At 37.6% G+C, this 20,077-nt stretch overlaps 1 protein-coding gene across 2 annotated transcripts in view; it reads left to right on the top strand.

Annotated features, from left to right (window-relative positions):
- Positions 1–7,886: 7,886 nt before the first annotated feature.
- The window catches only part of LOC131164712 (aspartate--tRNA ligase, chloroplastic/mitochondrial), a 68,160-nt gene continuing 55,969 nt past the window's right edge, over positions 7,887–20,077 (top strand). Inside the window, exons 1-3 of one of the 2 annotated variants that reach the window (XM_058122131.1) lie at positions 7,887–8,480; positions 9,204–9,347; positions 15,485–15,594. In XM_058122131.1, the coding sequence (XP_057978114.1) occupies positions 8,130–8,480; positions 9,204–9,347; positions 15,485–15,594 (605 nt within the window). In that variant the 5' untranslated portion in view covers positions 7,887–8,129. The remainder of the gene's footprint in view (positions 8,481–9,203; positions 9,348–15,484; positions 15,595–20,077) is intronic. The other variant, XM_058122130.1, reaches the window with a different exon arrangement.

Genomic DNA, 20,077 nt, shown 5'->3' with positions numbered 1-20,077 from the left:
GCCAAAAAATTCTCTGAATTTCCAAATCCTTATTTTCTTATATACAAGCCAAAAATCCCTCTCTTACTCATCCTACTTGCTAAAATCCTTTGGTAAGAGTATTATTGAGATTGTTTATATTAGCTTATACTCTCATTGTATGTGTTTGATATTGATTTGATTGAGAGTGAGCTTGAGATTTCCCTTGTGATTTAATTCATAAGTCTTTAGTGGGAATACTCTCTAGAGCTTGAGAGTCTTGCATTATTGTTGCAAGTATTCAAAGGCTTACTTTTGTGTGCTTTTGTAAAATACTTTTCAAACAAGTTTGATTTCAAATATCTCCTATACTTTATACTTGATATTTGTTCTAGAGATATTTGAGTGTGCACTTGAGATCTTTGAGGTTATTGCTTGTGATTGATGTACATATTTGAACTCAAAGATATATTCACACCACTCTCAGACATAAACTATTATTGTTGTGTATAACTGAGAGTTGGCTTTTAGACTTCACTGAGCTTATACTTTCATATCATACAAAAGTGCAATTTGTAATTGTATTGAGCATATTGTTGTACAAATCTGCTTGTGTTGGAAACACCTTTACTTGTACGAAAAAGGTTATTTGATTGTAATCCAGGCGTGGCCTGATGTGGGAATTCTCCGCCCCGTAAGGACAGTGTGTGAAGGTTGAGGCCAGCCCCGATAATTTGACTTGGTTGTAACTAGTACCGCTCCACCCGTTAAGTGAGTAATAGTGGTAATCCTTGAGCTTGCGAGTTAAGGCAGGGACGTAGGTAGTATTAACCGAACCCTAATAACATTTATTGTGCTTGCTTTTAATTTCCGCATTTAAATTTCAGCACTTGAATGTTTGCGTTTAATTGTTTTAATATTTGATTGAGTTTATAATTATATAGAAAGACCCTACGTTTGTGTAATACTGGCTGAGGAATCTGAATTGACTTAGGAAAAAGTTTTAAAATTCCAATTCACCCCCCTCTTAGGAATTCACCAATTCCAACACCTCACACGGCAAATAGGTAGAAGAACTTTCGTCAATTATCTAGGCGTACCACACAACCCGATGAGCAGCTATATGTGAAACCCCTTTCATGCTCGCCTTTGGAGCAGAGGCAATCATCCCTATAGAAGTCGGAATCCCCTCCTAGCGAAGGCAACACTTTGACGAGGAGAGCAACAACAAAGAGTTAAGAGCGGAATTAGATCTCCTAGAGGAAAGAAAGGATCAAACACATTTGAGAATCACGACATACCAACAAAAGGTGGCTAGGTATTACAATGCTCGGGTTAATGCGCAAACATTTAACCCAAGAGACCTGGTCCTCAAGAAGGTGTGAAACAACCTTGCAGAGCCCGGTTCAAACAAATTGAAGCCCAATTAGGAGGGACCATACCAAATCGCGTCAGAAATCAAGCCAGAGACGTACACTCTAAAAGACATAGAGTGAAGGGAGATGAAAAAAAATGTGAAATTCTTATATCTTAAAGAAGTACTACTCTTAAATTTCTATTACTCAAAAAGTTGTACAATTAAGCTTTAGAGGCTTCAACAACAAGAGTACACTATCAAAAATAATAAAATAATAAGCTGAACTTTATAGTCGTTAGCTTTGCTTCCCTCTCCAACCTCTTCCTTCCCAAGCTCTTCAGTCTCGTCCATCTCCTCCCCTGATTTCGGGGTCTCATTGCTATAACCGTACGAGCACACACCAGTCGAAGAAAGGTCAGGAACTCAGGATGCATCGTCCTGACTTGCTCTTGGTACCTCCAGAAACCAGTGCGATAAATTTTAGAAGAGTTGAGGATGAACTTATTGGAATTCTAGTACTCTGACACTGCGACACTGGCAGCAGCAGGGATTTCTTCGCGTCGAATCCTTGCTATCTCCTCTTAGAGAGCCCTCTCGTGGCGATCAGCATTAGCTTGGGCCTCATGCAACTTATTCTGTGCAACAACATATTTCTCCCTCGCATCAAGGCTCTGCTGGTACATCTCAGTTACCTTCTCCTCTTGGGCCAAAACCATAGTTGCCATCTGCAAACAATACAAGATTACCACGAATTACAAGTACTGAAAGTGAGAGATCATAGACAAAACTAACAAGGGTATCTGCTAGGTAGTATGTCGCATGGTGGTAGACAAATAATCAGGAAGCAACAACTTAGCCTCCACAAGGTCCTTCGAATGCACTATACAGCGCAAGGCGAGGCTAGTAAGTGTGGGCTCATGAAAGATGGGCCCTCCCGATGGAGCAGACATGGGCGGATCCACCTGAGTTAAGGGCTTGCACTCCACTACCAACTTATCCACCATCTGTTTGACTCGCCCTGAAAATCTCTTTTCTTCTTCTTCTTGCTCAACCTTTGCCTTTTCGCCTCAACCATCATCGTCTCATATTTATTGAAATCCATATCTGCAAAAGGAAGAGGGAAAATGAATAAAACAAAGAACAACAACCACATGGTATATACAATCATGGATAGGACACACTTGGAGAGATGGGACTAAGCTTGTACTGCACAAGGACCCGTTCCTTAAGCAGCTCGCCGTGAGGAACAATCCCCTACCGACAACCTTCTCGCAGATTTTTAAGGATGACCTGCTCTGATGGGGATAGTGTAAGAGCCAGGTGCCGCAGCAGCACTGAAGAAGAGAGTAAAGTTAGATGCAAAGTATATATGCAAACTCTAAAAGAGAGAGGAAGGAACATCACCATCGCCATCAAGAGGAGTATACCAGACGCGGGGGTCGTGATAGTTTAGCTCACCAGAAGCAAAAAAGAATCCGAACTTCCTATTGTGAATGGAAGAGCTACCAGGAGCAAACAATTCATATTCAGGAAGAGAGTTGAAGTAATATAGTTCCTTATCTATGGAATGTGATCTCATCTAAAAGCAACTCCGAAACAGAGGTACTATAGGTTGATGACCTCGTTTTAGGAGGGCAATGGAAAAAGATACCAATGATAAGTAAGAGTTGGGCACGAGCTGTGAGGGGGCAATATTATAAAAACGGAACACGTTGGTGAAGGAAGGATCAAAGGGCAACCTAGGACTAGGTCAAGGAAGTCGGAGTATAGAAATAGCTTATTAGGCCCTAGCTCTAGAGTAGACTCGGAATTGGTCGGCAACCTAATATTGATATTATTAGGAACAGTGAATAAACGACGTATATTGCGTATATCTACTAGGGAAAGGCTACACCGGGTAGTCCTCACAGTAATTGGAGGCTTGGACTGAGCCTCCGACGACCTCATGATGATCAAAGGTAAACACAACAAACAACTTTAATTACTTGATTATTTGGATCAACAGCATAACTTTCTATAAAATCACTAAGAACATACGAAGAACATCTCAAGAACATATGAAGAACATACGAAAAACACCAAGAACGTACGAAGAACACCAAGAACATACGAAGAATAAAGCACAAACCAACATACAACCAAACATAAACAAATAAAAACAGTGAAAAGAGACAAAGAAAAAAGTAAAGGAAAAACATAGCTAGCAGAGGAAAGGGGAAACTCTCGATCGGGACAAGGAGCAAATGGGCAAGTGAACACCCTTTATAGCGAAAAGCTTGCCCAAATCCCAAGAAAGCGTGCATCTGGAGAAGGCAGGAAAATATAAATTCATTCGCATCTCAAGGAAGCACTTGAGCCCCCGTACAAGCACATTATCTAAGAAGGATGCATATCTTACTACACACAAAAGCTGTCACACGCATCCCAAGCTAATGTAACATCCAATAGGAGTGATCACGAATCAAGAGAAATCTTGAATCTCTCAGGGTATGACACAAATAACAACAAATCTTGAAACTATGCAGGTGCGAAAGAACATAAAAAAGGACCTTGAAATGGCCCAACTAAAGAACAAAGCTTGTGAAGCCACAAGAATGCCTAAAGAATGAGCACAACCCATTAGGCAAAAATGGCCTAACTGATGAGCAAAGCTCATGAGGCCACATGAATTCCCAAAGAATGAGCACAACTCATTAGGCAAAAGTGGCCCAAATGACGAGCAAAGCTCGTAAGGCCACAAGAATGCCCAAAGAATGAGTACAACTCATTAGGCAAAAGCAGCCCAGCTGACGAGCAAAGCTCGTGAAGCCACAAGAATGCCCAACAAATGAGCATAGCTCATTAGGTAAAAATGACTCAATTGACGAGTAAAGCTCGTGAGGCCACACGAATGACTGTCGAATGAGCACAAATCATTAGGCAAAAAAGGCCCAACCGACAAGTAAAACTCATAAGGCCGATAGAATTGCCACGAAGAGCAGTTCGGTAAAAATAGCTTGGTAAGAATTGCCACGAAGAGCAATCGGTAGGAACAACTCGGCAAGAATTGCCATGAAGAGCAGCTCGGCAAAAACAGCTTGACGAGAATTGCTACGAAGAGCAGCTCGGTAAGAATAGCTCGGCAAGAATTGCCACGAAGAGCAGCTTGGCAAAAATAGCTCGACAAGAATTGCGACGAAGAGCAGCTCGGCAAAAATAGCTCAACAAGAATAGGTTGGCAAGAATGCCCAACGAAGGGCAGGTCGACAAGAACAGGTCAGCAAGAATAGGTCGGCAAGAACAGGTCGACAAGAATGCCCCACGAAGGGCAGGTTGTCAGGATCAGGTCGACAAAAATGCCCTATGAAGGGCAGGTTGGAAAGAACAGCTCGGCAAGAATGCCTTACGAAGGGCAGGTCAGTAGGAATAGGTCGGCAAAAACAGGTCGGTAAGAATGCCCCATGAAGGGCAGGTCGGCAAGAACAGGTCAACAAGAATGCCCACGAAGGGCAGGTCAGCAAGAACAGGTCGACAAGAATGCCCCAAGAAGGGCAGGTCGGCAGGAATAGGTCAGCTAGCACAGGTCGACAAAAATAGGTAGGAAAGAATGGCCCACGAAGGGCAGGTCAGCAAGAACAGGTAGGCAAGAATGCCCCACGAAGGGCAGGTCGAAAGGAACAGGTAGGCAGGAACAGGTCAGCAAGAACAGGTCGGCAAAAATGGTTCAGTGAGATTAGCACGACAAGAATTGCCCACGAGGAGCAGGTAAAAAAAAACTTTCGAATTTTAGAAGCAAGCTCCACAAATTCGAAACTGAAGAAGGGACAACTGATATACCCTAAATATACCAAAGTCAAAGGGTTAACTTGCCATATGGGAGAATTAAGATGCAGCACCAATCAAGGTCATCAACACTCAAAGATAGCTACTCATAATGGGTCAAATACCATAAAGGCCAGAGTGACTCAGACCTGCACCATAAATAGTTGGTGTCAACTCCATAAAGGCCAGAGTGATTCACTCTTGCACCATAACTCACCAATAAATGACATTACATCCTCGGGTTAAATTCCTGCGCTATAAATAGGGACTCGGGTCACCAATAAATGACATTACATCCTCGGGTTAAATTCCTGCGCTATAAATAATGACTCGGGTGGACATGCCAATGTATCTCATTCATAACCAAACTTTACTATTACTTTATACCTCTCAAAGCCAATCCCTGAATTAGGCATCAGAGTGATCCCCCACAGTACACCCCATGTCCACTAAGCCTTGCTTCTTTTTCTGTCCTTTTCGGGGGATCGAGATTGGAAGGTCCACCAGAGGTTCTTCAACTTTTTATCCCGCAACATATATATATATATATATATATATATATATTCATAAAATCATAATATTTTAAATACTATCATATTCTAGCTCACTTTGTTTTTAAGATTGGATCATTTATAAACTCACATATTGCAACTTTCGGCACAAGTCAAGTATAGTGGTAAAGAACAAATGATATTCACATGATCATTGTTGCCCCAATATACTTATCATACTTCTTGTTCACCCTTTGGAACCATTAAGCACACACTTATGTCATCAATTAAATATCTCCTAGAAATGCCCCCGGGTATAAGCTCAGATGGTAAGGATGAGCGACAGACGACCTTGGACAAAGGTGAAGTCTGAAATTTGAATTCTACCGCTTGTAGCGCACATCCATGATTTACCTCCTACATGTTGGTTGAGGGCACAACTGACGTAGGTGTGGAATTAGTCTGGTGCATAAGCCCAGGACACCCCGATGATATCCAAAAAAAAAAAAAAAATTCCTAGAAACATCTCAATATTATAAATCTTTGACATATGGACATTTGTTTTGTTACAAAATTTGAGCTTAACAATCTCAATGTAGCAATATAGAAAATTTTAGAAAAGGTAATAGATCTAGTATGGTTTCAATCTTCACCTATAAGCATACTAATAATTTTTCAAGTTCTTTTATGTACTTACCATCTTGTATATTTAACAAATTAAAGACCTTTTTGAAATTTTAGAGCATATTATAACATCAAATAAGTAAAAACCAGCAGAAAAACATGCTATGTATGGGAAGGATTTTAAAAAACAAAATAAAATAAACCAAAAAATGTTGTCCAACTACAAAATTTTAGCCATGTAACTAAGTATTGTCAAAATCCCGACAATAAAAATTTTATAATATTTTAAGCCACAAGAATTGATATTAATTGCATAATTTAGAAAATAACATGAATGTTAAAAAAAAACACAAAATTCAATATTGACTTTAGTTATGTGTAAAATATAAAAATTTGATATTATCCCTTTTATATTTCAAGTATTCAATAAATTTAACTATAATAAAGGAATATTATAAAATCAAAATCTTCATTAAGTTCATTGAATAATTTAGCACATAAATTAAAATATCCTTATAATTTCGTTATTTAAATTTTTAACTGTTATTAATAATGTATTCATTATTTGTATAACCATTCCCAATAAATGAATTAGTTTATGACACAACAAAGACAAATATTTTAAAAACCCTCAACAAATAAGGTGATCCATAGTTTAAAATGCCATCATAAATTTATAAATTAATTTTTGTAAAAAAAACCGGCTATCGGAATCGAACAGATGACCATCGCATTACAAATGCGATGCTCTAGCCTCTGACCTAAGTAGACTCACTAAACGTAAATTGTACATGCATAGGAATTCAATAAACTATTGATCTTATAGCTATTCATTTTTAGTTATTTATAATTCTATTTAATTTAAATATTTCATTTATTGATTGACCTAATATTTTTATAATCTCTAATAATTGTTGAATTAATAATTTTTGTAACTTTCTTTTATTCTTAAACTATTTTATGAAACAATAAATATAGTGATTAACTTTTAAAACCTTGTCATAAATTAAGTAATTACTATTTAGAACCTCCTGATAAATTTTAACGCTGCCATTCAATTTTTTTAACCCGTAGTTTGAGGTAATATCCTTACCTAGTTTTTAATTTTCTTGAATGTTTGTTACTATTTTTTTTGTTAATTTTGTCAATCTATATATTTCATATCGTTGCATGCTACCCTCTCTCTCTCTCTCTCTCTCATAAAACACATCCAAAATCACTCACCAACATTTATAGCCTCTTAAAATTACTAAAAGTTACATAATATTGAAAAATATTTGAAATCAAATAATGTACACACTCAATAACTATACAATTTAATTATTACAATTTAATTCAATAATTTAAAAAATTTTCAATGTTAATCCAAAATAACCTCTACAAACTCGATGCAAATATAGGCACACCAAATTTTATCAAAATATTATCTCTTAAAAATATGTAAGTGTTTAAAATTCCAAACTTAATGATAAATGTCTTATATTTGAATTGAATTCTATGAAGGTAAAAACTAAAAAGCCTCCAGTTGTGTAAGCTCAGGTGGTAACGAAAGATGATTGAGGGCCGGTTGACGGTCAAATGGGAGTTCGAATCTTACCATTTTGAGTGCATATCCGCGATTTACTTCTTTACGTGTAGAGGTAGGCGTGGGACTAGGGCTTCCAATGATCCCACACTCCGCGTAACCCAAAAAAAAAAAAAAAAATCTTCGAAACTATTCTCTTCTAAAACTACCAATATCTCTGTGCCTTACTCAGCTACAGAACTACAGCGAGGCCCTTCGGTCCTCGCGATCTGACCAAACATCTCTACACGATTATCGTACGACGCTCTCCAGACAAAACCCCGTTCAACCCCAACCCTTCCCCAACCCCCCACGCCGCACCTTCGGAAGGGCCATGTCCGCGCTTATCAGAGCACTCCCTCTACTTGCCTTTCGCTCCAAACCACTCTTCCTCGCACCCCTCCCTACCTCCCGCACCTTCAATCTTAAAACACTTCCAAAAAGCATTTCCTCTGTTTCTGCTTCTCTCACCCCGCCTTCTTCTGCTGAAACCCAGATAACTGACTCTAAATTTAATTCTGCCGTCAAGGACTCTTTTCAATGGCTCAGTAGAACTGCGCATTGCGGTAACTTATCTGTCAATGATATGGGTAAACGGGTTCGTCTCTGCGGCTGGGTTGCTCTGCATCGGGTTCACGGAGGTCTCACTTTTCTTAATCTTCGAGATCATACTGGTATCGTTCAGGTAAATGTACTACTCGTTCTTTTTTTTTTTTTTTTGGGGTTTTCGTTGTATTTTCTCAGCTAACCTCCGGTTGTGAATTTTAGTGTTTCTTCTACTTACCCCCCCCCCCACCCTTTTTTTTTTTTTAATATTTTTAATTTTAATTTTTATTTAGTGTATGCATATATGTATATATACGAGTTTACTCTAAAGTTAGTGTTTTTTTCTATACCTGAGTGTGAATTACTTGAAAGCTGAATTTCTGTATCCCTGATTATGAATTATTTAATTCCAATTCACGGGTGTATGTGGAAATGCCACTTCATATATATGTTATTTCAATGGCAACGAGTGTTTTAAGTGCCATGAGGAGTGTCCCTTGAATCATTAGTTGTTCAAATATTGAATAATTCCTGAGGACGGGATTATGAATTATTCAATGCCAACCTTTTTTTTTTTTTTGATATGGCTGGGTGTTACGCACCAGACTAATTCCCACCTACGCCAGCCGTGCCCAATGCCAACTTATTTTGAAAGTAGTTTAATGAATATATTTATGTTTTTCTTTGTTCTACTTGTTTATTTATTCTTTTAAAATTTAATTTTATCAATGCTGAAAATGGCAGAATGCAAATTTGCCACGATGCATTGGTCTTCATTCATAGATTTTAGTGATGCTTTTGTGAAGATTTTGTTCTACAGTTGTTATTCTTGATTTTGTGTATTGATGTTGGTCTTTTGCAGGTTGCAACCCTTCCTAATGAGTTTCCTGATGCGCATTCCACTGTTAATGAGTTGAGGCTTGAGTATGTGATTGCTGTGGAAGGTGTTGTTCGATCCCGGCCAACTGAATCTGTTAATCAAAAAATGAAGACTGGGATGATAGAGGTATGTTTCTCTGTTCAATATTAATTCTTGAACTGATCTGATCAAGGTGATGTTTAAAATTTTATAATGAACTACAAATTCCGATGGGGGATGATTTTGATCAACAAAGAAGTTGCACCAGAAGAAACTAATCGCTCTCATGTGAAAATTTGAATAGTAAACAAGACTATTCCAACTTAGATGAGTATTATAAAAACTGCAAGATGTGGCATTCTTTGTTGCATGTTTAATGATTTCCTGTCCACGCAAAAAATATTTTTTCCTCTTAAAGAAGAATTTAACAAAGGGAGAAGGAAGGGAAAATTACAAAGAGAAGAAGTATAAAACACCCTACCAAAAGAGGAAGACAAATGAGAAAAATGAATGAAAAAAGAGAAAAAATAAAAGGATATCAATGTAAAATATCCTCCAATTCTCGCTAGAGATTGATGTTCTCTTGATGGCTCTTGAAATAGAGCTGCAGAATTAGGCTAGATATACGAATATTTTCTAGAATAAATGCAAAAGATGATACTAATATGTAAAAAATTATTGGTCTCTTATGGAGGTAGATGAGCTTTCTTCTTTGTTGCTGATGTTATGATTGTCGTCTTTCCTTTGGAGTGGATAGTCGTTCTTGGTCCTTGGATTCTTTGGAGGTTTATTCTTGCAAATCTTCTTGCAATATTTTGATCCGTTCAAAATTTTATTTTCCGCACCATAAAAAAATCTAGAAGGTTAAAGTTCCCCCAAAAGTTAAGGCTTCTTTGCTTGTGCTTCATAATGTCAACACCAAGAACTCGTTGCAAAGTAGGGGATGGAACTTTCCCTAGATGTATGTGTTCTTTGCTTTAACAATTCGGAAAATATTGTCTCATTTGTTTTTGCACTAAGATTTTGCTTCGAAAGTGTGGAATAAGCTTTTTGGTTTATTGGGAGGAAGTTGGGTTTGTTTGGATATGGTGGTGAAGTTACTGGCAATTTCCTTTCATGGTTTCGTAGGAAAAAGAATTTGGTAGTATTATGGGGATGTGCTTGCAGTGTTATGGGGTTTATGTTGGAACCTAACGTGCATATTTTTTTTTTTTGAGAAGAAGCTGAATATCTTGTCGTTTTGGGACAAGATTCATTATTTGACTTTGTGATGGTGTGTTGGTTCTTGGTGCTTTAAACGAGTGAGCTTCTCAAATATACAACATGATTGACTTTCTTTGATGGTTTGATTGGTGTTTCTTTTCCTTTATTATTTTTTACTTTTTTTGTTTTTTGTTTTTGTTTTTGTTTTTTTTGTTTTTTTCCGTTTATGTTTAGGAAGACTTCTTATTCTCTTTTTTGTACATTCCTGATCCTTTAATGAAGTCTCCTTCTTTTCCCTTTTCAAGTGTTCCTTTGGGGTTATTTTCTAGTTATTGGGATCCGGTTGTGGAGAGGGTGTCTAGTGTTTAGATGGGTGGATGAGTGCCTTTTTTTTCCCCCCTTTCGGATGCAAAATTACTCTTATGAAGGTTTGTCTTTCTACTATCCAATTGAATTTTCTTTCTATTTTTATAATTCTTGTGGGGTTTGCTAACAAGATTGAGAGAATTATGAAATATTTCCTCTGGTCAAGGGTAGGGGGCTTTAGGGATCATTTGGTGAGGTGGGAGGTGGTTTGTTGGTCTAAATGGGAGGGTGGATTAGGTCTTGGAAATTTAGCATCTAAAAGCTCGACTCTCCTGGTCAAGTGGCTTTGGCGGTTCTTGCTAGAGAATTCTTCATTGTGGTGTAGAGCTTTTAACAACAAGTTTGGGCTTGATGAGAATGGTTGGAATACTAATTTTGGTTTTAGGTGTTCTTTGGAAATTCGTGGAAAGCTATTTCTTAGATTTATTCCCTCTTTATTCCCCATACTAAATTCTTGTTGGGTAGGTAGGGGCTGTAATATATGTTTTTGGCAAGATCTTTGGATGGGGAATGTTGTTTTGTCCACCGTTTTTCCTTGTCGCTTTCATTTTGAGCTTGGGGCTAATAGGCTCCATTTCTTCATTTATTGTAGATTTGGGCGGTCCTTTACCTTCTTGGGATTTTCAATTTTGGAGGTCCTTGAATGATAGGGAGACAAAAGAGTAATCCTCTTTGTTAGTCTTGTTGCGTAGTTGTCCGATCTCTTTGGGGGCTGATAGTTGATCCTGGTCTTTGGAATCCTTGGGGATTTATTACTGCAAGTCTTATTCTGTTTTTTTGACGAGTACTCTATTCTTCCTTTCCTCTCTACAGAAGTCTTTTAAAGGCCAAATTTCCTCCTAAAATTAAAGCTTTTATTTGGTTGGTTGCGCTTAATAGAGTCAATAACAATAACTTGTTGTAGATTAGGAGGCCTTTGAAGGCCCTATCTCCAGATGTTTGTGTGCTTTTAACTGTTCAGAATTTGCTCCGCGTCTTTTCTTGCATTGCTGCTTTGGAGGCTATGGAACAAGTTAATCTATTGTTTTGGAGAATGTTGGGTTTTTCCAGAGACAATGGAGGAGTTTTTGGCAGTTTCTTTTGTCAGTTTTGGTAGGAAAAAGGAAAGGCATCGTTATGGAAATGTGCTTTCTTTGCTGTATTTTGGGGATTGTTGATGGAATGTAATGTGTGTATTTTCTCAGGGAAGGCGATGTCGTTTCTGCTGGTTTGGGAGAAGATTTGATTATTTGGCTTCATGGGAATTTCAAGGGGGTGTGCTTCTCGGATATTTAGCGCCATTGGCATTTTTTGTTGACTTGTTAGGGCGTGCTGGTTTTTCTGTTTTGTTCTCTTTGATTTTTGGTTTCTCTTCAACCAAATGCACTTCAATATGGCAAGCATAGCACACCTACCAAAAACTTTGAGCTTCATGTGAAAAAAAAAAATATTGAATGCTTGGGACAACAACCCTCCAATATAAAGAGAGTCGGGTATTAATTATCATCAGTATTATTATCATTAGGAAACTAGGATTAGATTAACAACTTGGAATATAGGGGCACTTACGGGTAAAAGCATGGAAATTGCTGATACAATGATTAGAAGAAGAATTAATATAATTTGCCTTCAAGAAACTAAGTGGGTGAGGGAAAAAGCTAGAGAAATTGATAAATCAGGATTTAAACTTTAGTACACTGGAAAATAAAAATATAAGAATGGACTAAGCATTATTATAGACAAAAATTTAAAAGGTAGCATTGTGGATGTAACTAGAGTAAGGAATAGAATTATAAAAATCAAGATGGTATTAGGACAAGAGATAATAAATATCATTAGTGCTTATGCTCCTCAAGTTGGCTTAGCAAAAAATCTTAAGAGAATTTTGGGAAGATATAGATAGTATTATACAAGACATACCAGGGACTGAGAAAATATTTATAGGAGGAGATTTGAATGGACACGTTGGAAGAGATGATAATAATTATGAGAGGATACGTAGAGGATATGGAGACAAAAATGAGTCTGGGGAGATGATCTTAGACTTTGTTATATCATATGATTTTAGAATAATGAATACTTGCTTTAAGAAGAGAGAAGAACACTTAATAACCTTTAAAAGTGGACAAAATAGAAGTCAAATAGATTTTTTTTAACTAGGAGGGTAGATCGTTTATCATGCAAGGATTGTAAAGTTATTCCAGGTGAAAACCTAACCACACAACATAGAGTATTAAAAAATGGAAGAAAAAGGATAAAATAAACCAGTGTAAGAAAACTAAATGGTGGAACCTAAAAGGAGAAAATATAATAAAATTTAAAGATAAAATGATCAAAGATTGGGATTGGACCATAGAGGATGAGATAGATACAAATACTCATTGGAAAAGATTAGCTAGCTCTATTAAAAAGATAGCAAAAGCGATTTTAGGTGAATCGAGGGGAAGATTCTCGAATAGCAAATAGAGTTGGTGGTGGGATAAAGATGTACAAAAAATCATAAAGACAAAAAGAATTTGGTATAAAACGTGGCAAAAATGTAGAAACAAAGATAACTTTGAAAAATTTAAGGAGGCAAGAAAAGATGCAAAAAAGATCGTTAGTGAAGCTAAATATAGATCTTTTAATAGTTTGTATGATAGATTAGGTACAAAAGAAGGGGAAAGAGATATATTTAAACTTGCTAAAGCTAAAGAAAGGAAGAGCAAGGACTTGGGAAATGTAAAATGTTTAAAAAGTGAGGATGATATTGTCTTGGTTAAGGACGAAATATTAAAGAAAATGGCGAAGTTACTTTAGTAAGTTGTTTAATGAAAACTAAATAGAAGGCTTAAACTTAGAATTGTCAAATGAGGAAAAGACCAAAAATATAAGATTTATTCGCAACATTAGAGTTCAAGAAGTTAAGTTTGCACTAAAAAAGATGAAAAATGTGAAAGCTATGGGACCAGATGACATCCCAATTGAAGTTTGGAAATGCTTGGGTGATAACGGAATTATATGGTTAACTAATTTATTTAATATAATTGTAAAAACTAAGAAAATGCCAGATGAACGGAGGAAAAATACTTTAATACCTATATACAAAAATAAAGGAGATATTCAAAATTGTAATAACTATCGTGGAATTAAACTTATGAGTCACACGATGAAACTATGGGAAATGATAGTTGAACAAAGATTAAGGCTAGAAACGAAGATCTTGGAAAATCAATTTGGTTTTATGCCTGGGAGATCTATCACAGAGGCCATTTATCTTTTAAGAAGATTAATGGAAAAGTTTAGAGAAAAGAAGAGGGACTTGCATATGATATTTATTGACCTTGAGAAAGCATATGATAGGATACCTAGGGAAGTTCTATGGTGGGTTTTAGAAAAAAAGGGTGTATGTTGTAGGTATACCGATGTCATTAAGGATATGTACGATGGAGTAATGACTAGTGTAAGGACTATAGATGGAGAAACTAGAGAATTTCCAATCACCATAGGTGTACATCAAGGATCTGCTTTGAGTCCTTATCTTTTTGCTTTAGTGATGGACCAATTGACTAAGAGTATTCAAAAGGAGGTTCCATGGTGTATGTTGTTTGCAGATGATATTGTATTAATTGACGAAACTAGAGACGAAGTAGAGACTGAGCTAGAATTATGGAGAGAAGTTTTGGAATCTAGAGGTTTTAGGATAAGTAGAAATAGAACAGAATATATGAAATGTAATTTTAGTAATGATAGGAGAAATAGTGGAGACAAAGTTAAACTTGATGATGAAGAAATAAATAACACTTGTAGATTTCGATACCTTGGATCTATTATGCAAGTTAAAGGAGAAATTAAAGATGATGTAATGCATAGAGTTAAAGCACGTTGGGTAAAATGGAGAAGTGCTTCAAGTGTGCTATGTGATCGTAGAATACCCTTAAAATTGAAGGGGAAGTTTTATAGGACAACTATAAGACTAGCTATGCTATATGGATCAGAATGTTGGGCGAGGAAGAAACATAATATCCAAAAAGTAAAAGTTGCAACCCCCAGGGTGTGGTTCAGGTGGTAGTGCCGGTTGCGGGAGTGCTTCTCACGAGGTCAGGTGTTCAAACCCTCCCGAGTTTGTTTCCGCTCCTGAATTCCTGAAATTTACCTCCCTTTGGAGTTGTGGGGTCGGCTTTAAGGGGCATGGGATTAGTCACGTGGACTATAAAACGGACACGTGGAAACCCGATGCGTAATCCAAAAAAAAAAAAAAAGAGTAAAAGTTGCAGAGATGAGAATGCTTAGATGGATGAGTGGTATAACATTGAAAGATAAATTAAGGAATGAACATATTCGTGATAAGTTAGGTGTAGCTCCTATAGAAGATAAGATAAGGAAGAGACGACTTAGATGGTATGGACACTTGCAACGTAGGCCGCATAGTGCACCTGTGAGGAAGAGTGACTTAATTACTGTGAGGGGCAATAGAAGGGGTAGGGGTAGACCTAAAATAACTTGGGAGGAGATAGTGAGTAAGGATTTAATATCCTTGAATCTATCAAAAGAAATGGTCCATGATCGCATAAATTGGAGGAAAATAATTCATATAGCCGACCCCACTTAGTGGGACTAAGGCTTGGTTTTGTTGTGTTGTTTGTTGTTGTTGTGTGTATTTTTTTAAAATAAATTTATCATGTCTATATATGGTTCAAATGATTCAGTATGGTCTTTCCTGAATTATGACCTGTTATTCTGGATATGTGCAACAGGTTGCTGCAGAACATGTTCAAGTTTTGAATGCTGTGAGATCTAAGCTCCCATTCTTGGTTACTGTTGCAGATGATGCAAAAGATTTTGTTAAAGAGGATATCCGTTTGAGGTAGTTTTCTGGAGATTGTTTGTGTGCGTGTTTTTTTGCTAGCATTGTTTGTGAGATCTAAACTCACATGGTCACGTGTTCTAACCTGTTTACTGCTCCTGTTTAACTGATTTAATCCATCATTCACAGAGTAAAAATGTTGTATTTAGATTTTTCATTTGGTTCGCACCTCAGATGAGCGGCAAAAGCAAAATCCTTTTGGGATCTGAATCATTGATGAAAAGTGAAGTACTTAATTGTTTTTTAATCTTGCTGATTGCCTGATGATATGTTTAACATCTGTGATTTCATTCACATGTGAGGAAGGATGGATGAGCTGAAGGATGGGTTCTTGTCTTGATTGATGAAAGAACAATGAATTTCATTGACATCAACGGTGTTGAGAGAAGAAGAGTTTGGACTGTGGAGTGAGGATATGGGTATTTCAGCCAGATTTTATATAGGAGGGGGGGTTTTTTTTTAAACTTTTTTGGTGGATTTGCATATATTGTCAAAGATTTCTAGGCTAAAAGATGTTGAGGGCTTCGAGGATGTGAGTAGAGATGGAGATAACATCTTTGGAGTTCTTGGGAAGATTTTTGATGGGAAGCAGCTTCTTAGAGATGGAAAGTTGTGAAGAGGGAAATGAGGTGTCTATTTGTTGTGTGAGGAGAAGAAGAGGCTGTGGAAGCCTCTGAATTGGTTTTTCAAGATTTCATCAAAGAAGGGAGAGGTGACCACAGTTTTTGTGGAGGATAATCATATGATTAAGTAGCTTAGAGGGAGAGTGGCCCAGTGATAAGTTGGAAGTTCACTTGAAGAATGGGGCGGAGTCCATAAAAATAAATCTCAAATGTTGCTTTTCAAGGGTAAGATTTTTGGGCAAGGCTCTAGTTGGGGAAGTTTGTAGGTGCCATTGATGCTGTTCCTTTGAGGAAAGATTTTGAAGAATAGGCTAACAGAGTGTGGCGAGTGGTGACTGGACTTAGGGCTTCTGAGATGATGGACAGCCTTTATGTTTCAGTTATCTCCAGAAGCAGTAGCAAAAAAGAGGATTCTAGAGGAGTGTAAATAACAGAGAGCGAAGATGGGGTTGCTGCTTGATTGGTGGTATCCCATAATAGGATGTGGGTAGGTGAATGCTCAATAAAAAACTATGTGGATGTTTGTGATGGATTACTGGTTTGTTGTCAAATGAAGATATCTTCAAATATATTTGTCGAGGGGGGGGTATATGGGAGCAGATGAGGCATCTAGACTGGAGACACATTTGAATTGGGCAAAACAATTGGTTAAAGCCCATGATTTTTTTGGGCTCTAGTGATGGTGGAGCTTGAGCTAGGAATCTGGAAGGTGGTAGCCCCATTGTGGTCAGAGTTGGCATTGGTGATGATGAATGCGGCGATGGGTGAGAGGGTGAAAAGGTTGGTCTTTATGCACCCAATTACTGAAAGCTGATTGGATACAGGGTGGTTAAGGAAGGGAGATGTCATTTTCATATTTCAAAGGACATCAATGGAAGGGCTAATAGGGCAGCTGGATGCATGAAGGGGGAATAGACCCAAGATGGTGAAGTGGTGAGGCCTGCTAGGCTAATATGGAGTCAGACATTTTAGGTGATGCTAATGACAACATCTAGAGTCTGAAGTGGTCTATCTAGATAATGTTTAGGCTAAAGATTTTGGTTTGTTAAAATACTAAGAAGTCTCCAGATCTCATATGGGACTGTCATGTCACAGAGGAAGCATGTTCTTGATCTTTTAGATGAGACTGGGTTTTGGGGATCCAAACCCGCATGTACACATATGGATCCTAACAACAATTATTACTTGATATGGGTGATTTGTTGGCTGACCTTAGATGATATTGGAGTTGTTAGGAAGTTGAAATCCCACATGACTAGACATATCTCTTGCAACAAGTGTTGTCAGCCAGTTTTTTGAATCTCTTCGAAAGATCCATTGGGATGCTGTCATTCTATGTTGTGTACCTCAAAAGGTGCAGGGAAGATGCCTCTTGTATTAGGGGTCCACATTGCTATTCAAGGTTATATGATGCTGATTGAGTTGGGTCACCCTGAGATCTACAACTGGATATTGTGTATTTTTTGGTGGTAACTTAATAATGTGGAAGAGTAAGAAACAAAATATTGTGGCTAAATGAAGTGCTGATTCAGAATAAGGAGCCATGGCAGACGCTACATGTGAAAAACTGGTTTTTCTAAAGAACATGTTGGAAGAACTTGGTTTTACACGTTTTCAGTCTATGGAGTTATGTGTGATAATTAAGCTGCTACTCATATTGCCTCCAACCTAGATTTTCATGAGTGGATGAAATGTCACTTTATCCCATAGAAACATGGGCAAAAGCTCATTATTATCACTTGTGTGAAGTTTGAATTCTGACGTGCTGATTTACTCACTAACGGTCCAACTGGGGGTGGACGGGCGCGCGGGGGGGGGGGGGGGGGGGGGCGAGCTCGGGTTAAACCCATTTGTAACAAGGTAGGACCATATGATATCTACGCTTCAACTTGAGGGGAAGTGTTTCCGGTTATTAGTAATTTTTTCTCAATTATTTCGGCATGGTATGATGGTCATTTCAATGTACACGACACAATTATAAATAAAGAGGGAGATCTATCATGTGATCATGTCTTCCTTACACCACTGCTAACAGTATTGTGTCAGGCGAATAAGGAGATTTATGAAGCCTGATTTAGATAGGACTCAAAAAGTAGCTTGTGTTTCTTATTCTAGGGCTAGGGGCTTAGTTGAGGAAATTGAACCTCTATAGAAGGGACATTGCATGTGGTAGGAAAAGCGGAATTGGCTGAGGATAGAAGATTCAGTGCAATTGGAGGTTCTCAAATGCTAGAAGATTCTTTGAGCCTTTTTTCTATGGGGCTGGGAGGCTTGTAGAACATAGGGCTGAAGAGTATCCAGCATAGGGATTGTTTAATTTTGGTAAACTAAAGCAGAACAGGATTAGGCGATCTAACTGAAGGAGATATTAACAAAGTGCTAATGGAGATTAAAAAAAAAAGTGTGGAGGATCCCTTGTCCTGCACTCCTATAGCCAAATTAGTCCTACTTCTTGTGAGATGGGAGGAAGTGCGGTAATGTCATCTAGTGCAGACAAAAGGAGGCTTCTAGATGGGTAAAGAAAATATTCTAGGGCTTTGGGAGGTCCTTAGGGGCTTCTAATGCAGTATTTGAGAAGGAAGCAATGCAATTGTGGATGAATCTCAAACAATAGATGGAGAGAATAGCGAGGATAAAGAAGTTACAAAGAAGGAAAATAAGGGCATCATTGTGGCTCCCCACCATGGTTTTAAATAAAGGTTGCGACCGTTATGTAACGCCGTTACGTAACGGTTTTTTGGGTTGTCGATATTGTTACACACCGCGAAATCAGTGTGAAGAAAAATCACGGTCCTAGAGGCCGTTACGAACCGCGATCGTTACATAAAGGCCGCTATGGTCGTTACGTAACCGCTACAGGACTGTTACACCAAAAAATTTATTTTATTTTTTACTTTTTCTTCTCACTTTTCCTTCTCTTTCATAAATCATTTTCAATATACCATGTGGTGAGAGGGAGAAAAGATTATAATGAAGATGACAATGATACAAAACTTACTATTTCTTTAAATACTTACACAATAGATGCATTAATTAACAATTTGAAAATAGTAGTTTGGTAAATATTTTATTTTGATGATAATGTAATGTGATATTTATGTTCTATATTTTTCAACTTCAACCATCTTTCATTTCTAGCTATTTTATATTTGTATTGTTTGTATGTCTTATGTGTCTAATAGATTAATGGAGTGTAGAATGTATTTTGTTCTATTAATTAATTTAGCACACATAAGAATTTATCACAGATAAGAACAATGAGAAGCATAAATGCGCACACACCTAAGTTTTCTATCAATGGTGGTTTAAAACAAATGCAAACTTGTTGCCCTTACCAAAGAACTTATTTACTCGAACTAAATGATCCAAAATACACTAAAACTCTTTCTAAGAAGGGCAAAAAGCTTAAAAAATGCAAGTACACTAGTATGCACAAGGTTGTGCGTGCTTCAAAAAAATTCACGGTCGTTACACCCGCTTCCCGTTATGTAACACCTGCCAAACTCATTCTTTTTGTGTTGGAGCATTAGATTTTCTCCTCATTCCTCTTCATTTGAAACCAAGGTAGGGTTTTGTTACTGGCCTAGATGTCAACCCAGGAAGTGAGTAACCACTTCGTCTCTCTCAACTCGAGGAAGATGGAAAACATTTTGGCCTTATGGCATTCGGTGATCCTGAGCAAACCGACTTGTTCTCCGTCAAGAACCAAGTCAAAAGATTTCCTTTTCACGACCAATGGCATTCTCAAGTTGCTTTGAATGAGAGAGAGGACCAGATTGGCTGTGCACAATGTCAGAGAAGCTTGCAGATCTTCGGTGGTGGAATTGGGAAGTCGTATTTTTTGGATAGAAAGAAGTGAA

Source organism: Malania oleifera, chromosome 9 (genome assembly GCF_029873635.1).
Source record: "Malania oleifera isolate guangnan ecotype guangnan chromosome 9, ASM2987363v1, whole genome shotgun sequence".
Classification (NCBI taxonomy): Eukaryota; Viridiplantae; Streptophyta; class Magnoliopsida; order Santalales; family Ximeniaceae; genus Malania; species Malania oleifera.
This window is presented reverse-complemented; position numbering and strand designations above follow the sequence as displayed.